The sequence below is a fragment of the Macrobrachium nipponense genome, chromosome 5 (genome assembly GCF_015104395.2).
Source record: "Macrobrachium nipponense isolate FS-2020 chromosome 5, ASM1510439v2, whole genome shotgun sequence".
In the NCBI taxonomy this organism is placed as follows: domain Eukaryota; kingdom Metazoa; phylum Arthropoda; class Malacostraca; order Decapoda; family Palaemonidae; genus Macrobrachium; species Macrobrachium nipponense.
Genome location: NC_061107.1, coordinates 51,532,717 through 51,553,102, shown reverse-complemented (window position 1 = coordinate 51,553,102; position 20,386 = coordinate 51,532,717). Strand labels below are relative to the sequence as shown.

The 20,386-nt window shown below is 39.2% G+C and overlaps 1 protein-coding gene across 8 annotated transcripts in view; it reads left to right on the top strand.

Annotated features, from left to right (window-relative positions):
- LOC135215298 (cytospin-A-like) overlaps window positions 1-20,386 on the top strand; it is a 692,483-nt gene that overhangs the window by 645,716 nt on the left and 26,381 nt on the right. For 7 of the 8 annotated variants that reach the window (XM_064249852.1, XM_064249851.1, XM_064249854.1 and 4 more), the window contains one exon: window positions 4,521-4,568. The exons of the other annotated variant lie outside the window; for it this stretch is intronic. In XM_064249852.1, the coding sequence (XP_064105922.1) occupies window positions 4,521-4,568 (48 nt within the window). The remainder of the gene's footprint in view (window positions 1-4,520; window positions 4,569-20,386) is intronic. 8 annotated transcript variants of the gene reach the window in all.

The window sequence follows — 20,386 nt, the reverse complement described above, 5'->3', positions numbered from 1 at the left end:
AGAGTTTATTGGTTGTCACTCAGTTTTCCCCGGCAGCACCAGGTTGGTCAGCTAGTAGTGAAAATGGATTCTTGGGTCATAATTGTCGAAGGAGAGGGAGGACCAGTACTGAACTGGATTGCACATAATTATCTGAAAATTCATTAGCCACGCTTTTAAAGACTGTGCATACAATTACGCTATACGCACTAAGTCGATATGAGTTTCTTTTTAAATATAGTTTTGCTTAGACTTGGGAAATTATGGATGGTTTGGGAAATATTAACTCATTGGAACATTTGAATTGCTATACGAAACACACACACACCAGTTTATCCCTACTCCTGGAGAAGCGTAACCATAACCATTGAAGATGATAATGCAACTTTTGGGAAATTGAACACCACACATTTGGGTGCCAGAAGCAGCAGTTCCATTTCCCTGAATATTGAAGGTATTAAAAGCAATGAAGGCTCATGACTGGTGTTGAGGTTGTCCGTGCAGTAGTGATAAAAAGATTTAACCACGTGGTATATGGCCAGTAATCAGGATATAACTATAGATACATAGTACTTCAGACTAGTAAATTATTATGAATTCGGTGCTGCGCAGTAGTTGTCTGTCCTGGCAGGTTCGTAGGTGGTATGTATTTTATTTCAAAGTTTTCCATGATATTACATTTCATTTTGAATAACTTAGGAACAATAGTTATCACGATAAAGATCTTACTCGTTACGCCAAACTATGGCTCACCTTGAAATATACGAGGCGTTTCTCCTCCACCTCCGGTTGTTCTCTGAAGAACAATAACTGAGCAGACCTTGTATACACCAGTTTCAAGAATATGTATTTGTCAGTTTTCATTTTTATTAGCTTGTTTAAAGCTGGACGTATTTTGACATGACATTGACGTACATCCGTCCGCTACTTTTTTCCGCGTTTCTCCTTTCCCAGCTGTGCAAAACGTTTTGCATGGATTTCAAACATGGATCCATCCCGATAGTTTTCCCATGTTCTAGATAATTGGTACCATACAGGAGACCTTTTGTGCAGTTTCTCTTGATTTTTGTATTTATTGAATGTGTTATTTATTGATAAATTGGAGATTTCCAAGAATGGTGAGGTGGGTGTGATACTTGCAAGAGGAACTGAAAACTTGCGGCCTGTGGGAGAGTAGGTAGGAAGCAGTAAGAACAAAGAGAGTTGGTAATGAGAGTAATACAGTAGTAGTTCTGGTAAGAGAACGTGAAACAGGACGGAATCGAATTGACTCCCCCCCCCCCCCCACCCCCCCCCCCCCCCCCCCCCCCCCACCCCCCCCCCCCCCCCCCCGGTACAAGATGAAATGGCGAAGAGGCGATGTTAGTTTAATGAAAGTATCAAAGAATGATAAATGAAATTGCTTCCAGGAAGGAAACCATGTGTGTTTTGTGGCTGCAGACGCATCATAAATGTGGAAACCAGAAGTTGGAAAACGAGCTTATCAGACGCAATGCATTTGTTCCAGAGACAGTGGGTATATATAAAGAAGAAGTCTAAATTGCATGTTAAACTGGACAAGTTTTTAAAGTACGTCATGGCAGGAGACGCCTGTAGAGGTAAACCGTGTGTAGGAAGAAGAACAGGGATTTGACTACTATCAAGGGCTAAGGATGCTGAACGTTGAAGAAGACCAGAGGAGATGAAAACAATTTCATTTAAATGGAGGAACACGTAATGAGACTGCATTCTAATGCCAGGCCAGACAAGCCTAAGATATTGACTACGCTTCACTGATACTGTAGGACAAGGAATCCTTGTTAGATTAGCGTGAAACGTTTTCTATTTTGAAACTTTTATGCGAGTTACTATTCAACATGAGTGCTCATTCACAAGATGTAAGTTAAGATGGCCATTAACTTGCTCAGCATGCTGCTAAGACGTTGAATGCATTGTGTGAAAGTAAGGACTTAGTAAGGAAAGCAAGGCAAGGAAGTAATTTGCAGGTCAAAATGAACACGCGCTTGTCTGTGTGCATATATATATATAAATATATATATATATATATATATATATATATATATATATATATATATATATATATACATACATACATGCATATATACATTAAATAATGTATGTGTGCAATATTAATGTATTAATCATGTGCCTTGGTTGCTTTCATTTAGGCAGGTAACGCTGAATTTGGTCGTTATACATTAATCAGTATGTTTGTCATCTAGAACACATTGACTTATGGGCACTGTTTGTTTGTTTGTTTGTTGAGTCACTGGTTTATATTGTCGTAACGTTTTCCTTTTGAATGTTATGAAGGATGCCTTCTGTGACGTCATTTTTGGACGCCGTGAACAGGATGACTAAGATAACGGCCTCCGTTCCATTCCGTTCCCAGGGAAAGCCCGTTGGGACTTACTTTTAACAGCGAGATTATTTGAAATACATCTTGTTCTGAATTAGCTCAAAGCTGGTTGAAGTACGGCTTATCATGGCTTAGAATAATCTTTTGGCTAAGGCTACCCGCAATGAGAGAGAGAGAGAGAGAGAGAGAGAGAGAGAGAGAGAGAGAGATTCTTTTTGTTCAGCGACACATGAGCTTCAATCAAGTTACTTCTAACCATCTCATTGTTCATGTCATAAAGACGATTTCGGTTAGTATATATTCATGTTAGTAATTCATTATTCAAAATCGCTTGCAGATTCTCTCTCTCTCTCTCTCTCTCTCTCTCTCTCTCTCTCTCTCTCTCTCTCTCTCTCTGGAGTGGGTAGTTTTCCACCTCCTGCATTATTTAATCATTTGGCTTCCTTTCGTATTCTCCTTATTCAGTAATTAATTAAGAATATTGATTCAGGCAAAAAAATATATATAAAGAAATAAATAAAACGATGCAGGGAAACAAAGACACGAATAATAGCTGTTCTTCCTTTGCATTTTTGTTAGTCATAATTTCAATCTCGTCCAGTTACTACAATCGCCTGTGCAGTTGCTGTTGTTTATTAAATTAAAGAGACGTGATTGAGTACGGTGAGAGTGTCGCCATACGTAACCCGTCGCACCATCTGGCAAAGCGCTAGGACTGGTTTTTGTCTGGGAACATATTACAAAGTGGGTGGGTGCAGCAGTGCTCCAGGTTAATTTTGCTGTGTAGGTGGAACCTGCGAATCCTTCCTTACTGCTGATGGGTTTTTCTTGGATCTTTGTCGCTTTGTGTAATGCTCGAAATGTTATTTTACAAAGGTCTGTCTGTCTTTTCGTTGTAGTTACGACCTGGGTAAATGTTAGTATTTAGGAAGGAAAGTCAATATTGCGATGAACACCTCTTTTTCTAATTCCCTCATTGGGGTGCTACAAGTATAGTGAATGAACAAATCGTGATGAAGTCATTTCTGTGAATAAGACACCTGATTTTTATTTAATATTTTGAATTATAACCGAGGACAAACTTAATACGAACACAAAATAGGATTACAAGGTGCAAATCGACTATGACCAACAAAGTTCTTGATTATACAGTACTTCTAGTTAGGTATTGTTTTCTTTTCTCTTCTTTTAAGTATTTAACATGTTCTAATCTTTCCGTGTACTCTATTTTTTATAACCATTGTTTTCAGAACCGAGAGCGCAACCAGAAACTTGGGTGATGGCCGCAGTCTTCGTTTTCGTTGCTAGAAATGCTCTGAGTTTGGATTGCATTTTATTTGAATTTACTCTATATTTCGTTTCGCAATCGCTTCGCAATCAGAAGAAACCGTTGGCTTATCCGCTTTTCACATACGTGAGTATATCACCGCCTTAATAACGCTTATAAATAAATATATTTAGTTGACAGCCATCGCTGGTGTCCATGTTCGTTCCCTTTGAAATGGATTGTCGTTCTGTTCTCATAGTTCTGTTGTCGTAGATAACATGAATATAACATGTAAATCTGAGGACATCGATTTGAAGTCGTAGAACTTTCGAAGTCTCTAATGTGTACCCGAATAATGTTCGTCGTCTGTCAAAACCCTTTTAAAAAGACGACGACGTGACGTTCCACGTAACTTGAGGATTTCGTTTGTGGGAGATTGCGGAGTTTGGACTTGTGTATATTTTACGTAATGTGTGTTTTATTAGTAGATTTCGAGTTGGGATGCTGTGTCACTTGCACGTTAGGTTGACAATTTGTACAAAGATTTTTTTCCATAATATTGCGCAGACTTAGTGATATTTAGGTATGATTGTATCTCTCTCTCTCTCTCTCTCTCTCTCTCTCTCTCTCTCTCTCTAAGGCGCTCATTTTCAGGATTACTGAGTAGGCATTCAAATTTTCTCTCTCTTTCACACAGTTTTACGTGCTATAACATTAATTGCATCATTGAATGTTGTCACGAATCGTTTTTCAATTCTTTCTTTCTCTTTATGATGTAAACGAACCTTCCTTACAGCGTTAGTCACGTAAGGTTTGCTTACCCATGAAACGCAGCAACTTTTTAACATTTTTATGCATTATTTCTGTAGACATGAATTAGCATTTGTTACAATCAGTTTTATTCTTTTGTTTCAGGTAAGCGAAGGCTGCGAAGACACTGTACTGGAGGGTTTCTTGCAAGTAGTAAGTTGCACAGCTATATTTACAGTGAATTTCGCAAGATAGCTTAAGGTTTTCAATTTTATTATGGCTCATGAAGTTTGTCGCAGGTTTATTGTATCATTATGATTTAGAGATGGACTGTCACTTTTCAATAATGAAAAGTTGTTTTTAAATACGCAAGTAACATATGGGAGGGAAAGGGACTGGGGGTGCCCTGATTAGGTGAGTGTTGTGTGGGTGATGACCCCTGGTGTGTGATACCCACCACATTTAGGTCAGAGGCACAATGCTCCCGACTAGGGCAGGAAGGCAGGTCACATCTTGAGGTTGATTGTGGGTTACGGGAGAGGGGGGGGGGGTGTCGGAACCATTGAAAGCAGGCACAACGCCCACATTGTTGTTCATGGCTAGGGATATTTTTATTGCTCTCTCTCTCTCTCTCTCTCTCTCTCTCTCTCTCTCTCTCTCTCTCTCTCTCTCTCTCTCTCTCTTTAATATGCATAGATTCTATCGTCCGTTAAGTCGCGTTCTTAATGAATTTAGAATAATTTCTCATTAAAATCTGAATGTACACATCCATGAGTGATATAATATGATATATATATTGTATAAAATGTAATCACGAATTTTCTGTGAGGAACAAGGTAGCGAAATAAGGAAGACGGCTCCTTCACATAACTGACTATTGAGGAATTGCTTCATTTTGGTCATATGTATTGTGTTTTATTTTATGAAGGCTAGAGTTAGTATTGTGAAATGCAATTTTCTTCTTTTTTAAAGTTATTTTGATGATACAACATTGAACTGGAAATTTTGAAGCACCTTGACCATTGGTGATTTAGCAGCTTTTTCTGTCCTCAGAATACTTGTGTATGTATGAACCGTTATGACCTTCACATCACTACCTCCATCCACTTAGCTATATGTCCACGTTTTGAATCATTTTCGTGGAGGTTGCTGAAAGCGTGAAATTTGCTGGGATTGTTGCGTTATCGGTCGCATAACGCGGCATATGTCAGACGAGCGGTTAGGCGTTGACCCAAATTCTGTCTTCATTCACTCATTCATACATTCGTTTACGAATTGCGCACACAAGGAAGTCCCATTCGATGTGCTCTGTGGGATCTTCCTACCAGACGTGGAATGTTGGACCGAGCAGTTGTGGTCTCGCCTCTGGTCCGAAATTGACACTGGAACTCGGTTCTTAGTCGCTAAGCGTGTTTCTTTAGCTTTTGAATTTCATATATATTTAGCATAATTTTCGTGAACGGCCAAGATTGCATATGACGTTAATCGTATAATCTCTCTCCCTCACTCTGTTTTGCATGGCCACTCGATCATTTGCTGGACATGTCTCGGAATAAATGATTGGAGTTAAATAGTGACCGCATTTCATGGTCTACTGTTTGGTTTTATCATGCTGTACATGTACTCTGGCAGGAGTTTTATGACCATACGGGCGATATTTGAATAGCTGTTACGTATTTATGTTCATTCGTCAAGGAAACTATTTTGGTTACATTTACAATCTTAGGGGCATTGAATGTTGCATAAGCCAACTGTACTTGCAGTTGCAAACAACGACTGTTGAAAAAGTAGGTCACATCTTTTTTTTAACAGTATTCCCGGACATTATTTTTAGTGTTGTTTTGTCATTATGTTTGTTTAAAGTTTTTTTTTTATGGAATACAGCTAAAATGATGTTCAAGGGTTATTTAGTGTTATAATAGGTTTAGATGGCATCTTAGAATAATTTGTTATTCGCTATTGTGTTCTGTATTAAAGGAAGGTAACTGAGAACTGATACCACAAGTTGAATGCGTCAGTAAACCAGTCATATTTTGTTCCTCCTTTTGTTGTTTTGCTCAAATGTATGTGACCTTTTGCCGTTTCGTTATCTTATCAAAGTGGCGAGAGAAAGGGAATGTGGTCATGGACAGCATCCCTCTGTTCGTTCTGTTTTGTCCTTTTCATAAAGCGTTTATTGATTCTGTTCAGAAGTTGTCATTGGAATATGTCAGCTTCTCACGTTCGTGAATTTACGGTGTTACAATAAACCTTCCCGTGCGCCAGACCATCGTCGGTACCAGTTGAAGTTTGTTTGTGTGCTCAGTTGAAAAGTTTGTCGTTGACACGAAGTGACTTTCACCTAGTCACCTCGTGGTGGTTGGGTTACAATCCCTCGTGCCACGCTGGCACCAACTCCTTTCAAGATTAAAGGAAGAGGAATACACGCATCATCAGACATTTTCTGCATTCGTTCCAGGAAAATAACAGAGAAATTTTTAAAATCCAGTTACATAAAGTGAAGCCTTCATAGGGATTTTGATATAGGCAAACATTCTCAAAATAGCATCTGATGCGAAAGGTGACCTTGAACTGTCTAAATCAAACTTTAGAGTGCCCCTCCCTCCCTCCTTCCATACCCCAACCAATATGCTGAACGGGGAACCAGTTGACTGGGTCGTGATGGCACGTCAGAACGGTGTTGATAGATTGATGATGAGGACAGGAGAAGAGAGAGAGAGGGAGCGAGCGCGTCTGCTTCTAGAACTGGCCTGTCTGTTTTGTTGTTGTTGTGGCCGAGGAGGAGACGACGATGATGCTGGACGACTGACGTCAGGCTGCTCCTCCCACCGCAAGTGGTTTCTGGGTAAACAGTAGAGTGTGCGCGCGCGTGTGATGACGTCACTCCCCTGACCGATTTTGGGACTGCTTTGAGCTTCCGCTGGAGCCGAAGAGGGCGTCTAGGTAGAGCTTGTCAGACACCACGTGCAACGACTGACTTCTGGTTGACGGGTGATTCATCTCTTTCCTTCATTCTTTTCACATTGCATAGCATTTAAGGTTGGGGTTGTGTACGTATGAACTGTTCTAAGAATGATGACATACGGGTCATGTCATTGCAACGTTAATTAACTATTGCTAACTTCAGAAAAATTGCCGATTATTAAGTAGTGCGAAATATGTAATGTCAGATTGATTGATGGTTTGTTGCCGTTGCCTGAAAAGCAGTTCTGGTCAGGCACAAAATCTTCGTTGTTTGATTATCAGTTATCATAACCGTCCAGTACCAGTCTGACAGTTTTGGGAAGATGGAGATCATAAATTGAATGTGTTTAGATGCTATGATAGTCCGTATTCCGCATTGGTGACATTTGGGGAAAGAGTTAACGAATCGTTTTGAGAAGAGGAGGTGTCATATGACGCGGCTTGACGTATGTACATCCTCTTGATACTCGTCATCCAACGCCTGTACAAAGCTGTCATCCAGACATATCTTTGGACATGGCTTGTTGGGCTGTGGGATTGTATGCGAGACCCATGCGATAGCTTTTTGCATTTCACAGATAAGTGTTAGAAGTAACGAACTCGAGTGTCAGTCTGTCCACTGAGTCATCCATACCGGCCTCCAGGGTGTGGAATTCTTCATCGTCCGAGTTCTTCAATTGTTTGACGAGCTTCTTTAAACGTTGGATGTATAACCGTTTTATTGGCCTCTTGACCCTGGTCAGATGTCTTATTGCTCAAAGGACCGTTTGGTCCCAGATAACCTTCATTAGCAAGTTTTGAGGTCGAGATGGGATTTGACATGATTTTATATATAAAAAAAATCATGGGATATCTCAGAGTCCGAACATGTTATCGGTTTTCATTTCGACTAACGTATTTTTTTTTTTTACATTAAATTAGGTCACGAAAGATTTGGATTTTAATGACATCCTTTAGAATGGCAAGTGTATAAAAAATCTTTATACAGATAAATACGTTGAGTCCAAACAGTTCTAATAGAAAACAAAGATACTTTTTATCCCACCTTCACTTCTCAGCTGAATCCCTAGTCGGGGGTCTCTCTTTTTCATTGAGCTTTCTCCTTCCTTGTGTTTCTAATACCCATTGAGCGGCTCATTTCATGAAGGCACTTGTGGTGCCCCATGTAACTAGTCATTTAGCGGATGTCAAAAGATATGACGAAAGACGGCAAAAGTAATTGATTTTGTTAACCATTATGGGTCCTGGATATCAGGTAAATATAGGAAGGTAAATGATAGAGGCTATTTACTAAAATTGCGCCGCTGATGCATAACCTGCAGCTTCAATATATTAGACATTCAGTAGAGGGTTTGAGGTCCCTGTCTTAGGAATACACTCGGCTCATTCTTTGAGGGAAGATTGTATTTGGTAGCAGTTTTCGTTTGTTCAACTGTTGAGATGTTTCCACTTACAGAAGGTGGCTGTAACGAAATACTTTCATAAAATGACAACGGCCACGTTCATAATTTACCTGCCGAATCATGAAGAACCCCGGGGTTGTTCGGTAAACTTCCGTAAAATTACCGGCTTCATACCGCTTTCATAGAAGGCTCAGCAAAATTGCTTCAAACGCTCTCCCCCCCTCCCCCTCTTGCTTGCATACTCTTGTCCACCTCAGTTTTTCTGCATGTTGCAAGGACTCTCTTGTTCTTTGCCAGCAAGGGTCTTTCTTTCCAATACTGTGCTATCCAGTACTTTCCAAGCCGCCTCTTTCTCCTCGCAAATGCGAATTTTACATGGCCTACTTTTCAGTAACCAGTCATCTCCCATGTTCCTACTTCAGTCGGAAAGCAATATTGCGTAATATGGGGATTTCGAAGTAGAACAGCGTCGTAATATCCCAGGCTATCGCTTAAAAGTGTCTGTTGGTGCTGTCTTGTTCGAGGGTTATCAGTATCCATATTGTCAGTGTGTGTTTAGATACGACGATGCTGTCGGTGCTCAGTACCATAGGTCTTGAAAGCTCTTGTGGCCATGTCACCTTTTGCTTTAATTTTCCTTAAATTATGTGGGTAAATATATATAATTTATCGTCGCTTCGAGATTATTACTTACAGTGATCTCTTGTTTGACTGGACTTCTCTAGGCTTCCAGATTCGTTCTTTGAAAACTACACTTGCACGACAGATGCACACACAGGCCTCCTACTTGTGCAATGTTTGGGTTATTAATCTGAAAATGCACTTATCAAATATATATTGGCTTAACAAGTCTTGACGTTATTTATAGATGATTGTACTAGTATTTCCCCTTCTCTAGGTCCTTAAAGGTATTGCATCGCGTAGCGAATTGACACTGTAAGTCGAATCGTACGTGCTTTAATATTGGTCAAAATTGAAAATAATGTTAACGGATTTTAATGCACCGACTAGTAAGAGAGGAATATTAGCGAGTCGAGGAAAGGAATCTTGAGTTACAAAATATATAGTGATAAGAGGGTCGACTTAGACATTTTTTAATGCGTATGAGAGAGAGAGAGAGAGAGAGAGAGAGATAGAGAGATAGAGAGAGAGAGAAGAGAGACGAGGAGAGAGAGAGGAGAGAGATGAAGAGAGAGAGAGAGAGAGGGGGGGCATGGCTTTTAAACGTTTTTATCGTGATAAGTATATAAGGTTTTATAATTTTTCTCTTAAGCTGTAGATTCGGGAATTTTGCTGTTTGTCTTGATTATTATTTGTGAAGCTGGAGGTCATTGTGGTTAATTATTTTGGTTAAATCTATATGTACGTCCTTGTAATGCGTAGCTCTTTATCTGAGAGTAGCTTTTACGCTCCATGTATTTTTTTGACCTGCGGTTGGTTTGGGATTAATGGTTATATTTTTATATATATAACTGAGTTGAGTTGAATAGAGAATTTAAATTTTGTCTCGTTTCATTGTTTTACGAAACAAGTTGGATCTAAAACACAATAGAAAAACAGGCTAATTTAAAGGGGCCGGAGGTGAAGGTCTGGGAAATGTCGCTGGCAAGCATATCGTGACTGGTCTATCATTTTGAGCCGATCGCTCTCTCTCTCTCTCTCTCTCTCTCTCTCTCTCTCTCTCTCTCTCTCTCTCTCTCTCTCTCTCTCTCTGTGCGTGTGTGTGTGTGGAATATAGCTGGTTGGACGTAAGCGCTTTTGATTTTGCTGAATTTGGCTCCTCTGTATTGGACAGGAAAAGTGTAAATCAGTAGTTTCAGGACGTCCGAGAGCTTCATTTATACTTGCCTCACTTCCAGATTTCCTTTAACGGTAATTAAACATTAAATTAATGACATCACCAGTTATATACATATGTCAACTAGACTTCGCCATTGATAAGCAGAAACTCTTGTGAGCTAATGGACTGATGTCATTTATCAATAATAGAAACTGAACTGCTGTCCGAGTAAACGGTCTTGGAACTGCACACACACAATAGACTCGTTTTTGGGGGGGAACGATTGGCCCAAATTGTATTTATTGGAAAATGAACATGACTGGACCACTCTCCACGTGGCTCGTGGCTCGTTTTATCATTATCGTTTCCAATGAAAGTTAATCGCCATGAATTGTAGGCAGGTGGTGAGTCATTTTTTGGTTTTGAGAGTAGTAGGCCATCTAGGTTTCCGACATTTGTACGGAGTGAGTTTTCTCTTGTCTTATTTAGCCATGTCGAGAACTATGTTTTAAATTGACTGACGCCGAGTACGTTGGTTTGAGACTTTGGGAAATAGTATTGTTTTCCCTTTGAAACAAAGCGACTGACACTTGAAAGTCATTCGACGTCCGCCTATTACCTATACTATAGTACATGACTTGAGTGGAGGAGGCTGGTGTGCTCCTCTCAAGACTGAAAGTCAGCATCATAGCGATTTAAAGATGGCTGTTTTCTCAAGAGGGTTCTTACGTCTTTCAAATCGATCTTCAAAATAAAAATATCTTTCTTCTCCATTTATATTGATAAAATATTGATATTAATGGCGGTGAACTTGGAGCAAATGTTGCTACATACTATGTCGTTTATAATGCATTATAGTAAAGGTTGAATTACTGAGGAAGGTTTATCAGTTGCAATTTCCAGGTTACTTGACTGGCACACATTCCCGCCCCCGCACTAAACAATGGTGCACGTTGTTTGTTGGAGGGATGACCTCCCTCCCTTTCCCTTTCCCTCCTCCCTCCCTCCCGTCCTTCCCTCCCTCCCTTCTCCCTTCCTCCTCCTCCCTTCCTCCCTCCCTCCCTCTCTTCCTTCTGACAGCCCTTTCGAAACTTTTCTTGTGTAATTGTTGAGGTGCTTCTTCTTCTGTGGTTTTGAACAGAACCGCACTCATGACAACTTCTTCCTCCACTTTAATAATTCTTTCACGGGGTTTCTCTTCTTGGCCTTGAATATTAACGCGAACACCCTGTTGGGGCGTGACTCGGTCAAGGACCCTCCGTTAACGTTTTTGGAAAATCTAGCATTTCGAGTGATAAGGAAGTTGCGATACTTATGAGGTGAGCGTTCTCGTCTCTCTCTCTCTCTCGCTCTCACTCTACCATATATATATATCCATATATAGATATATATATATATATAATAATAGTATTATATATATATTTCATAATTTATATGATGTTGTTTAAGGGATGGCGCCAAAATCCTCCTGCCTTCCAGTTATCTCGGCAAGTCTAGGGATGAGGTTGGTAGCCTCTTACCATTTTTCTTGGGCTTGGCAAACGGTAACCAATTTACAGCCGGGATGACTGACGTAGGTTTAAGGCCGGAAGCGATCCGTGGGCCGAGTGTTGCACCACTCAGCCATGGTCTCTTGTAGCACACACACACACACACTATATATATATATATATATATATTATATATATATATATATATATATATATATATATATATATATATATAGATAGGTGATATTTGAGCAATGTACAGTGCATGCATTCTTATGAGCATAAGTCAAGGAATACCTTACATGTACTTAAGAAGCCCTCTTTCCCCTGAACCGGAAGCTCACCTTATAAAAGGAAAAGAACGGATAAAAGCTAATAAGAAACTGAGTAAAACTAAAATAACTTTATAATAAAGGAAATTGGATATGTGTGGACGCCATTTTGCGTAAGCAAACTGATGAAGGAAACCTAACAGCCACAAGCATCTGGTCTAATTTTAATCACCTGTTGCAAAGACGCTGATCCCCTAACTGTGCAAGGAGGGAGCTCATTTACATTTGGTTAGTATTACCGACCGGTCTTCATAGAGGCCAGTATACAAATGCCCCGTATAAAATAATGGCAAGGTCTATGTGCAAAATCGTGTAACGTGGGTAACATGCGAAGTCGCTCGGTGTACTGCTACTACGTACCAAGTCTGGAAGTCACTGGAAAGTCTTTGTTCGTACCAGTATCACACACCGAGACAGATTGTGGTGTGTTAAGCGTTGGCATGATCTCTTTTATAATTCAGTTGTATGCCGAATATTTTAATCCTCAAACGTACCCTTTAGTCATGACTGGTACTCGGTGTAGTGTGATTGCTAAACTTAAGAATGCTTGCAACAATCACGCTTATGAAAATAATTATAGATTTAAATCATACAGGTATGACCTCAAATGTTTATACCGGGTGAAGGTATTATAAACTGAAATTACTGATGTAAGGCTTTAGTTCTCATATCAACTAAAAGTGTAGTAGTCATTATTTCCATGCAAGATTTATTTTATACAAACTGTTACGCATAGAATGAATATATATATATATATATATATATATATATATATATATATATATATATATATATAGTGTGTGTATGCCTAGTATATATAGTGTATAAAAAATGCATACAATCATATACATAATTACCAAGTGGCTTTTTTTTATTAAAAAAATATTAATATTAGACTACAAATATCTTTGATATCGGAAAGGATGAGAGAACCTGGGCCTTGATTTTAGATACGACGGTAAGCATCTGGCTTTGACCGTATGGCCACCAAGGGACTTGAAAGATGATATAGCTTTGTGTGGGTGTGTGTGTGTGTGTGTGTGTGTATATATATCTATATATATATTATATATATATAGATATATAATATATATATATATTGCATGTGTGTGTTTATATATATATGCGTGTAAAAACACTTTATTCTTCATCGTATATATAATGTGTTTGTAATTGTGCACACTCCTGTATAAAATGTGTAGTTGTAATCTTATTGTTTCAAGAATTCATTTGATTCCTGTCAGAAAGAAATGGGAAAGTTTTTGCGGCTTCTGAAAAATATTGGTGATTTGCTTTGTCGCCTCTAGTAGGAAGGAAATGGAGACTGAGTAAGGCAAATTGTTTTTTTCTGGGAAAAAGGAAATTCTTTGTGTTATATGGAGTGTAAAATGTGTTGAATTAGGTATGTAAGGCAGTTAAGCTCAAAACGAATTATCCTTAAAGGCCAGAGATCCTTATTCTTGATCTTAAAGATTTTTAATATCACTTGAAAATCCGTTATATATATCTGTTCCTAAACTATTTCATCTGGCCTTCGCATTGCTCTCCATATAAACGTGCTAGTTTGAAGGTTACAGCTCTCTTCAGAGGACGTGAGGTTGGGTATCCTTGCAGAGTTCGATCTCATTGGAACTGTAAGTTGCTGACAAGAAGGCAGGTTGATGGCCACTGATAAGATATACAGCTCTGACCGAGGAACTGATTATATATAGATGTTGATGATTATTTTTGAGATATATTTAAACATTTATACATAGATATAGTAATCTATGACTATTTTCTCACATTTTCATTCTGATATCTCTGGAATATTTTCCTTTGCTGTTGGTTGTTTAAAGAGGCTGTGTTATTGCAAAGAGAAACCACACACACACACACACACACTAATGGGTTGTTTTGAGGTTGAGAAAGAGTTCATGAGTCATTTGCAGAGGAGGAGGAGGAGAGGTCAAGTGGATGGGAACGAGGCCTCGGGTTTACTGGTGGGGGGGAGGAGGGGTTGGTGGTGGGAGTCAGTCGTAACTCCTCCAATCTTCCCTCATTATCTTCTGCCATTGCGGTCGTCGCCTAAGACTCTTTTGCCCTCTCTCCGAGTCCGTTCCCATTCCTCCTCCCAACCCTCAGTTGGGATCCCCCATCACCTCCTGTAACCAGACAGGGTACCCATCAGTTAACCCCGTCATTAAACCCTTCCTAGTGCCCGGTACACTTGAATCAATCCCTCTCCAATCTGGTATGGTTGCATTAATTCCTCCCAAAACCTGGTGTTACTGATTAATCCTCCCCGAATTTGGCCCACCTGCATTAAGGCTTCCCCAACGTGGTATCAGTTAATTAACTATTTCCAGCACTTGTTCTCACTACTACAGTTTCCTTTTCCCAAACTGATATTGCTCCTGTCAGCTGTTTCTGGCCAGCTGCCATTCAACCTGCCTCGTAATTAATGGTGTTTTATATATTTTGTGTTGTTCTCTGCGTCCCTCTCAATGGTTGCATTATCTCCACATTTTTCGTGTGGCTTTTGGAGCAGACTTGACAAATAGGATTATTAGCGATAGGGTTTTATACTCCAGTGGTTGGAGGCAGTCGCAGTAGAGAAAATCAGACCTGTTGATTGTGAACTTTTGCGTCGGTAAATTCTCAGTGTAAAGTTGCGCATACAATAGTATTTGAAGCTGGCAATACCCTACAGCTACACTACATCACACATACTAGGAAATAGACGAAGGTCTTACGGTTCATGGTTTATTGGGGAGTATCGGAACTCCATTCACATCGTTGTTATGTATTATTTTGAAGATTTTATATATTGCCAATCATTTAATGATTACTTTATGATGTGGTTGGATTTTATCAATGTTTTGATGTTTCCAGCAAGGCAACTGATAACCTAAGTACAATACCTGGTTTGATTTAATGTGGATTTATAAAGTGTTGTTTCGAGTTTATAGATCACTTTATTTGTGCTTAATTTATGCTTACTTTATAGTTAACCCTGGAAGAAACATCAAATGTATTTGTTTTAAAATCCATGGCATTCTTTCAAGTATCCAGAGATAGTTTATGACGTGGGATGAATGATTTTGGCGAAAAACATTACAGTGGCGTATTTGGATTTTGCTTCTTTGTATTGTAAAAATCATTGATTAAAAAAGTAGGTCCGGTTTATAAATCGGCACATTACACTTTGATGTTTGAGCCTTTAAGAAGGCTTGCATAGGTCATGTAATGTTGAATGGTGTTATCTACTTTCATTTGTTGACGTCTTCATACTTGCAGTTTTCATTAGATCCGAAACGCAGAATAACTTGAGAAAGCTCGCGTTGAAATGTTTGAGCAAGTAACGTGTGTTTTATTCCTGAAGTCTCAGTCATTTGGTACTATTCATAAAATGCGGGTAGGAAATTTAAAGATCTCGTATTTTTGGTTTACTTGTCTGTAGATGTCTTGGAGTTAGTCTCGTGTTATATTTCGCTTCGCAATGTTGCTGGGAAATAAGAAGCCCATATAGTAATGGTAGTGTCACTCGGCAGTTTAGAGGAGAATCGTGTGAAGCGCTTCAGGAGATATTGTGGTTTCATCGTCGTCTCATGTAACTAAGATAAGTGGCCTCTGCTCTTCGCTTGGAAAATGAAACGAGAAAGTCTCTCTCGATGTCTTGTGTGTTGAGTAATAATACGTAAAGTACTTCTAAAAAATAAAGAGCAGTTTAAGATAACGTAATTTTATTCAGGCCCAACACATTCAAATGGAACACATCAAAAAACAAAATAATAATAATAATAATAATAATAAAAATAAACTTTGCCTTACTTTTGAAGAGAAAACTTAACAAAAGACAGTAAGAATTCAAGCTAAACAAACGTGTCGACAAATAGATCACACATAACATAACCAGTAGTTTAGAAATGTCAGGATAGATTAGGCAATAATTCATGACGCTCTAAAGTAGTATTAGTATGTCTTCAAGCTAAGTAGGAGAACCATTAACGTTGATAACACTCCCAGCACAAATGTTCCACATTCTTAACTTTGAAGGAAATGAGGGAACCCGGTACTGGGCAGTGTGGCGGTTTATTTCGACAGAATGTCCATGCTGAAAATCTGAAGAACTAGGCGTGCTGGCTATTTCCAGAAACAAAGGCGGTAGCAACTATGTTAAATTGGCCTACCTAGAAATGAATACGTAACAATTTTAGTATAATTAATAAGACTATAAAACCCCTAAAGCATTCCTTGTGGGGTTTGTAGTTGTAAAATGCAATGGTGGAGGTCTGCAAGGAAATGAAAACCTTAAAATATGGATGTTTGTGTATGTGTGTGTTTTTTATGCACTAAGAAGAAACGGCTGTTCAGTGGAGAGGTTTGAAGAATAACTACTTGAAACTGCAGCTTCTTATCATGATAGCGTGTGTTTATAGAGCATGATTCTTGTGTACACACTCGGCTATATTAATGGAATTCCCTGTGGAAATAGAGCGTTGAAAGCGAAGGCTCGGGAAAATAAACGACGAAATCGTACGAGGACAGACATTATCCTTTATGGGGAGGGAAGGAGGAATCCTCCACGCAAACAGAAGTCTCAAGGTCGGCCGCTCGTTTTTGAGACGAGAAGGTCGTATCAGGGTTGTTGCAACGTTCAAGTGCTCTCCCGGCGTCTTGGTTGCGAACGGTCAGGAAAGAGAGAGAGAGAGAGAGAGAGAGAGGGGAATAATCTTGGCGTGTGTTATCTGTGGCTGGGTCCTCGATAGATGGCATTCATTTTCCTGCTTGACAAGTCATATACCACCGATGTATTTGTAAATGGGTCGTGATCTGTTCATTTTCAGTTTAATAAAATTGTCAGTCGAAGTTAATAGAAGACTTAGCTTTCTTGAACTGCTTCAATACGTCGGGAGAAAATCAAGATTTTGATTCTTTAATGCCTGTTATTGACATCTCGGGGATTTAACTTAAACTGTAATGTTATTAAAGGAGCGGCGTGGAGCGGACGAACATTTCACGACTTTGTCCTTCTCATCCAGTTAGTTCACAAGAAACAAAGCAGTCGTCTTGCTTCCGGCGACTTGATTCTTTGAAGGGAGTGCGCTTGAAGACACGATGATCCTGCCGTCTTCATCTGTCGCACTTGAAAGAATTTTTCGCGTTGTCACAAGGATTGCCTTTCAAATGACACCTCTGAACCTGGCCTGGGATTTTTACGTCATTTGTTCTTATGGTTTTAATAAAAATGTTGTGCAAAATACCTGTTTTTTCCCAGTTGTAGATCTGGTTAGGTTAGAACAAGTTACGATGGTGTTAAGATATTGATACCTTTATACACAGTTTTAGAATTTAATTTGCGGCATTGTGGATTCAAGGTATGTTCTCAGAGTGTGTGGCAAGTTAATCTGGTCAAAAAAAAAAGGGGGGGGGTGTGGGGCTGGTTTAAAAGGTAAATTCAATGTTACCGTCTTTCATATTCATAAACATAGGGATTTTTTACGTACGGTATCCCTGAGCGGTATGTTGTTCATCGTTTTGATGACTTGCTCGACGGCAAACATGACGTTACCAATTTATGCCACAAACTCAACTAGTAACCATTGCTCATGAATATTATTAAAATGTACATCAGCCAATTGGGAATATTGCAATGAATAAATTTTGTTATTTGGAGACTAACGAACAATGACCTGTATATAACCCTCCCCCCTTTTTGTTTTTGCCAGCTTAACTTCCGACACTCACAGAAAACATATCTTGAATCCACAATGCTGCATATTTGATCTACAACTGGGATAAACCGGTATCTTGCACACATTATATATATATAAATATATATATATATATATATATAATATATATATATATAGATATATCTTATATATATAATATATATAATTATATTATAATGACGATGTTTAGTTGGATTTCAAAATTCCAATGTTGAGATCGTAAAACACTGGGCTGTGATATAGTCTGTGTACGACGGTCTTCCTTGTTTTGAGTTAGTTATCTTGCTTGACAGGACCTAAAGTTTTGGATGCCGTCCTTTCTGTTGATGATCATGTTTTTACGCTTGTCTGTATACTAACTATGTGGTCATTTATTTTTAACTTAATTTTTTTTTAGTTTCAAACTCGTTCCATGCAGATATTTTATTTTTGCGGAAGCTTGGTAATCGAGCAGACTGACTGTTGGTTAGTTCCCCAAAAGTCCGGGAAAATGAGCGCCAGTGACATTCTTCATCCTGTTGTATGATCTGGAGTTTTTCGTGTTTGCTTGGGAGAGAGAACTATTCCTGGCCTAGTGAGGAAAGATGAATATGATTGCTTTAAAAGGCCTGGGGGGGGGGGGGGGGAGGAGGCTAAAAAGGAATCATGACAGTGGAAAAGTGCGGCAGACACTTGTACTCTTCAAGAGAGCTTGCACACGGCCTGGCTGCGGCCAGCTATTGTAATAACGTGCTGGTAATATTTGTCTCACATTTCTGGCCCTTTTGTGTGTGTGTGTGGAAGACTTTGTGAATATTAAGTCTGATAGCTTGAAATACCATGCACCATTTTAACGGAGAAGTCGGCTGATTTTATGAACGCAACCGGAACACAAGCATGCTTCATCACACACACACACATATATATATATATATATATGTATAAAAAACGCTCTCTCTTTACTGTAGTCTACCCTAGTTAGCTGGTATCCAATTTGATTTCTGTAAGATTTGAATAATAGCACGTTTGTCCCAACCGAATTAAACTTCAGTAGTAAAGTCGGCTACTGAATTATGTAGTCATTAAGGAGGCCAAAGTCATATTTTCTGGACTGAACATGCGCCTGCATTTCTTAATCCACTGCCATGTATCGTATGAATGTTAGTTTCCACCTGTATATACACTCAGTTATTTAAAGGTATTAGCCGTGTATTCAGGTGAGGTAGTTAACACCTGGAACAGAATTGTAAAGGTATGTTTTCACCTCTCTCTCTCTCTCTCTCTCTCTCTCTCTCTCTCTCTCTCTCTCTCTCTCTCTATCTCCTTCTCTTCTTCCTCTCTCTCTCTCTCTCTCTCTCTCTCTCTCTCTCTCTCTCTGCATATTGACAATAGTTATGAAATATCCAAGTAGTTTATTTACGTTTTATTCAATGGATTTTGACTGTTAAATACTTAGTGAAGTGCCATAGGAGCTGTTCATTTTTGAAGTGAAATTTCCTTAATTGCTCAGGCGACGGAAGCCGCCGCCGTAGCCTGCCTGGAGAAAAGGGGAAAAGGCAGAGGAGGGAATTTCTCTCGTGGGTAACGTGATCTCCCGGTATTGCCTTGAAAACTGAAACGTCAGATGTCTTGCACTCCAGTCGCAACCGGATTGCCCTGACAGATGATGACGACGACGACGACGACGATGTGAAACGGTTAACATTCATATAAAAAGAGGTTTCTCCGAAGTCATTTTTAGCCGGTTCATCATTGATTTCTTGAGGTTATGTAACTCTCTCTCTCTCTCTCTCTCTCTCTCTCGCTCTTCTTCCTCTACTCTCCCCTCTCTCTCTCTCTCTCTCTCTCTCTCTCTCTCTCTCTCTCTCCTCTCACCTCACACTAATATTGAATATGAGTGTGCTATTTATGTAATCATTAACGTCTTTTTCAAGTCTTTGAACTTACGTAATAGCATTTGTATTCTTTCCTTTCCACTTATTAACTGAAAGAATTCATGTCTTTATGGTTTTCATTTTTTAAACTACCTCAATGTTTACTCTTTTTTATGATGATCAGATAAATCTACTGAATGATATGACTTCATATGATTTTTATCGGGGTTCCTCTACAGAGAGATGAATGTTCAGTATGGTTTCGAAATATACTGATTTTGATGACACTTCTCATAGGTTTTAGGAGTGGCTAAGACTGGCCCGGCAAAACTGAAGGTACCGAAGCATAACGTGTTTCGTATCATACGAAAAGTTACAACACAATTTTATGCACCTTAAAATTTTTTTTTTTTTTTTTTTTTTTTTTCTCTCCTCATCCGAGTCCTATCGGCCATTCCCATCCGCACCGAATTCAAGAGAGTTTTTTTTTAT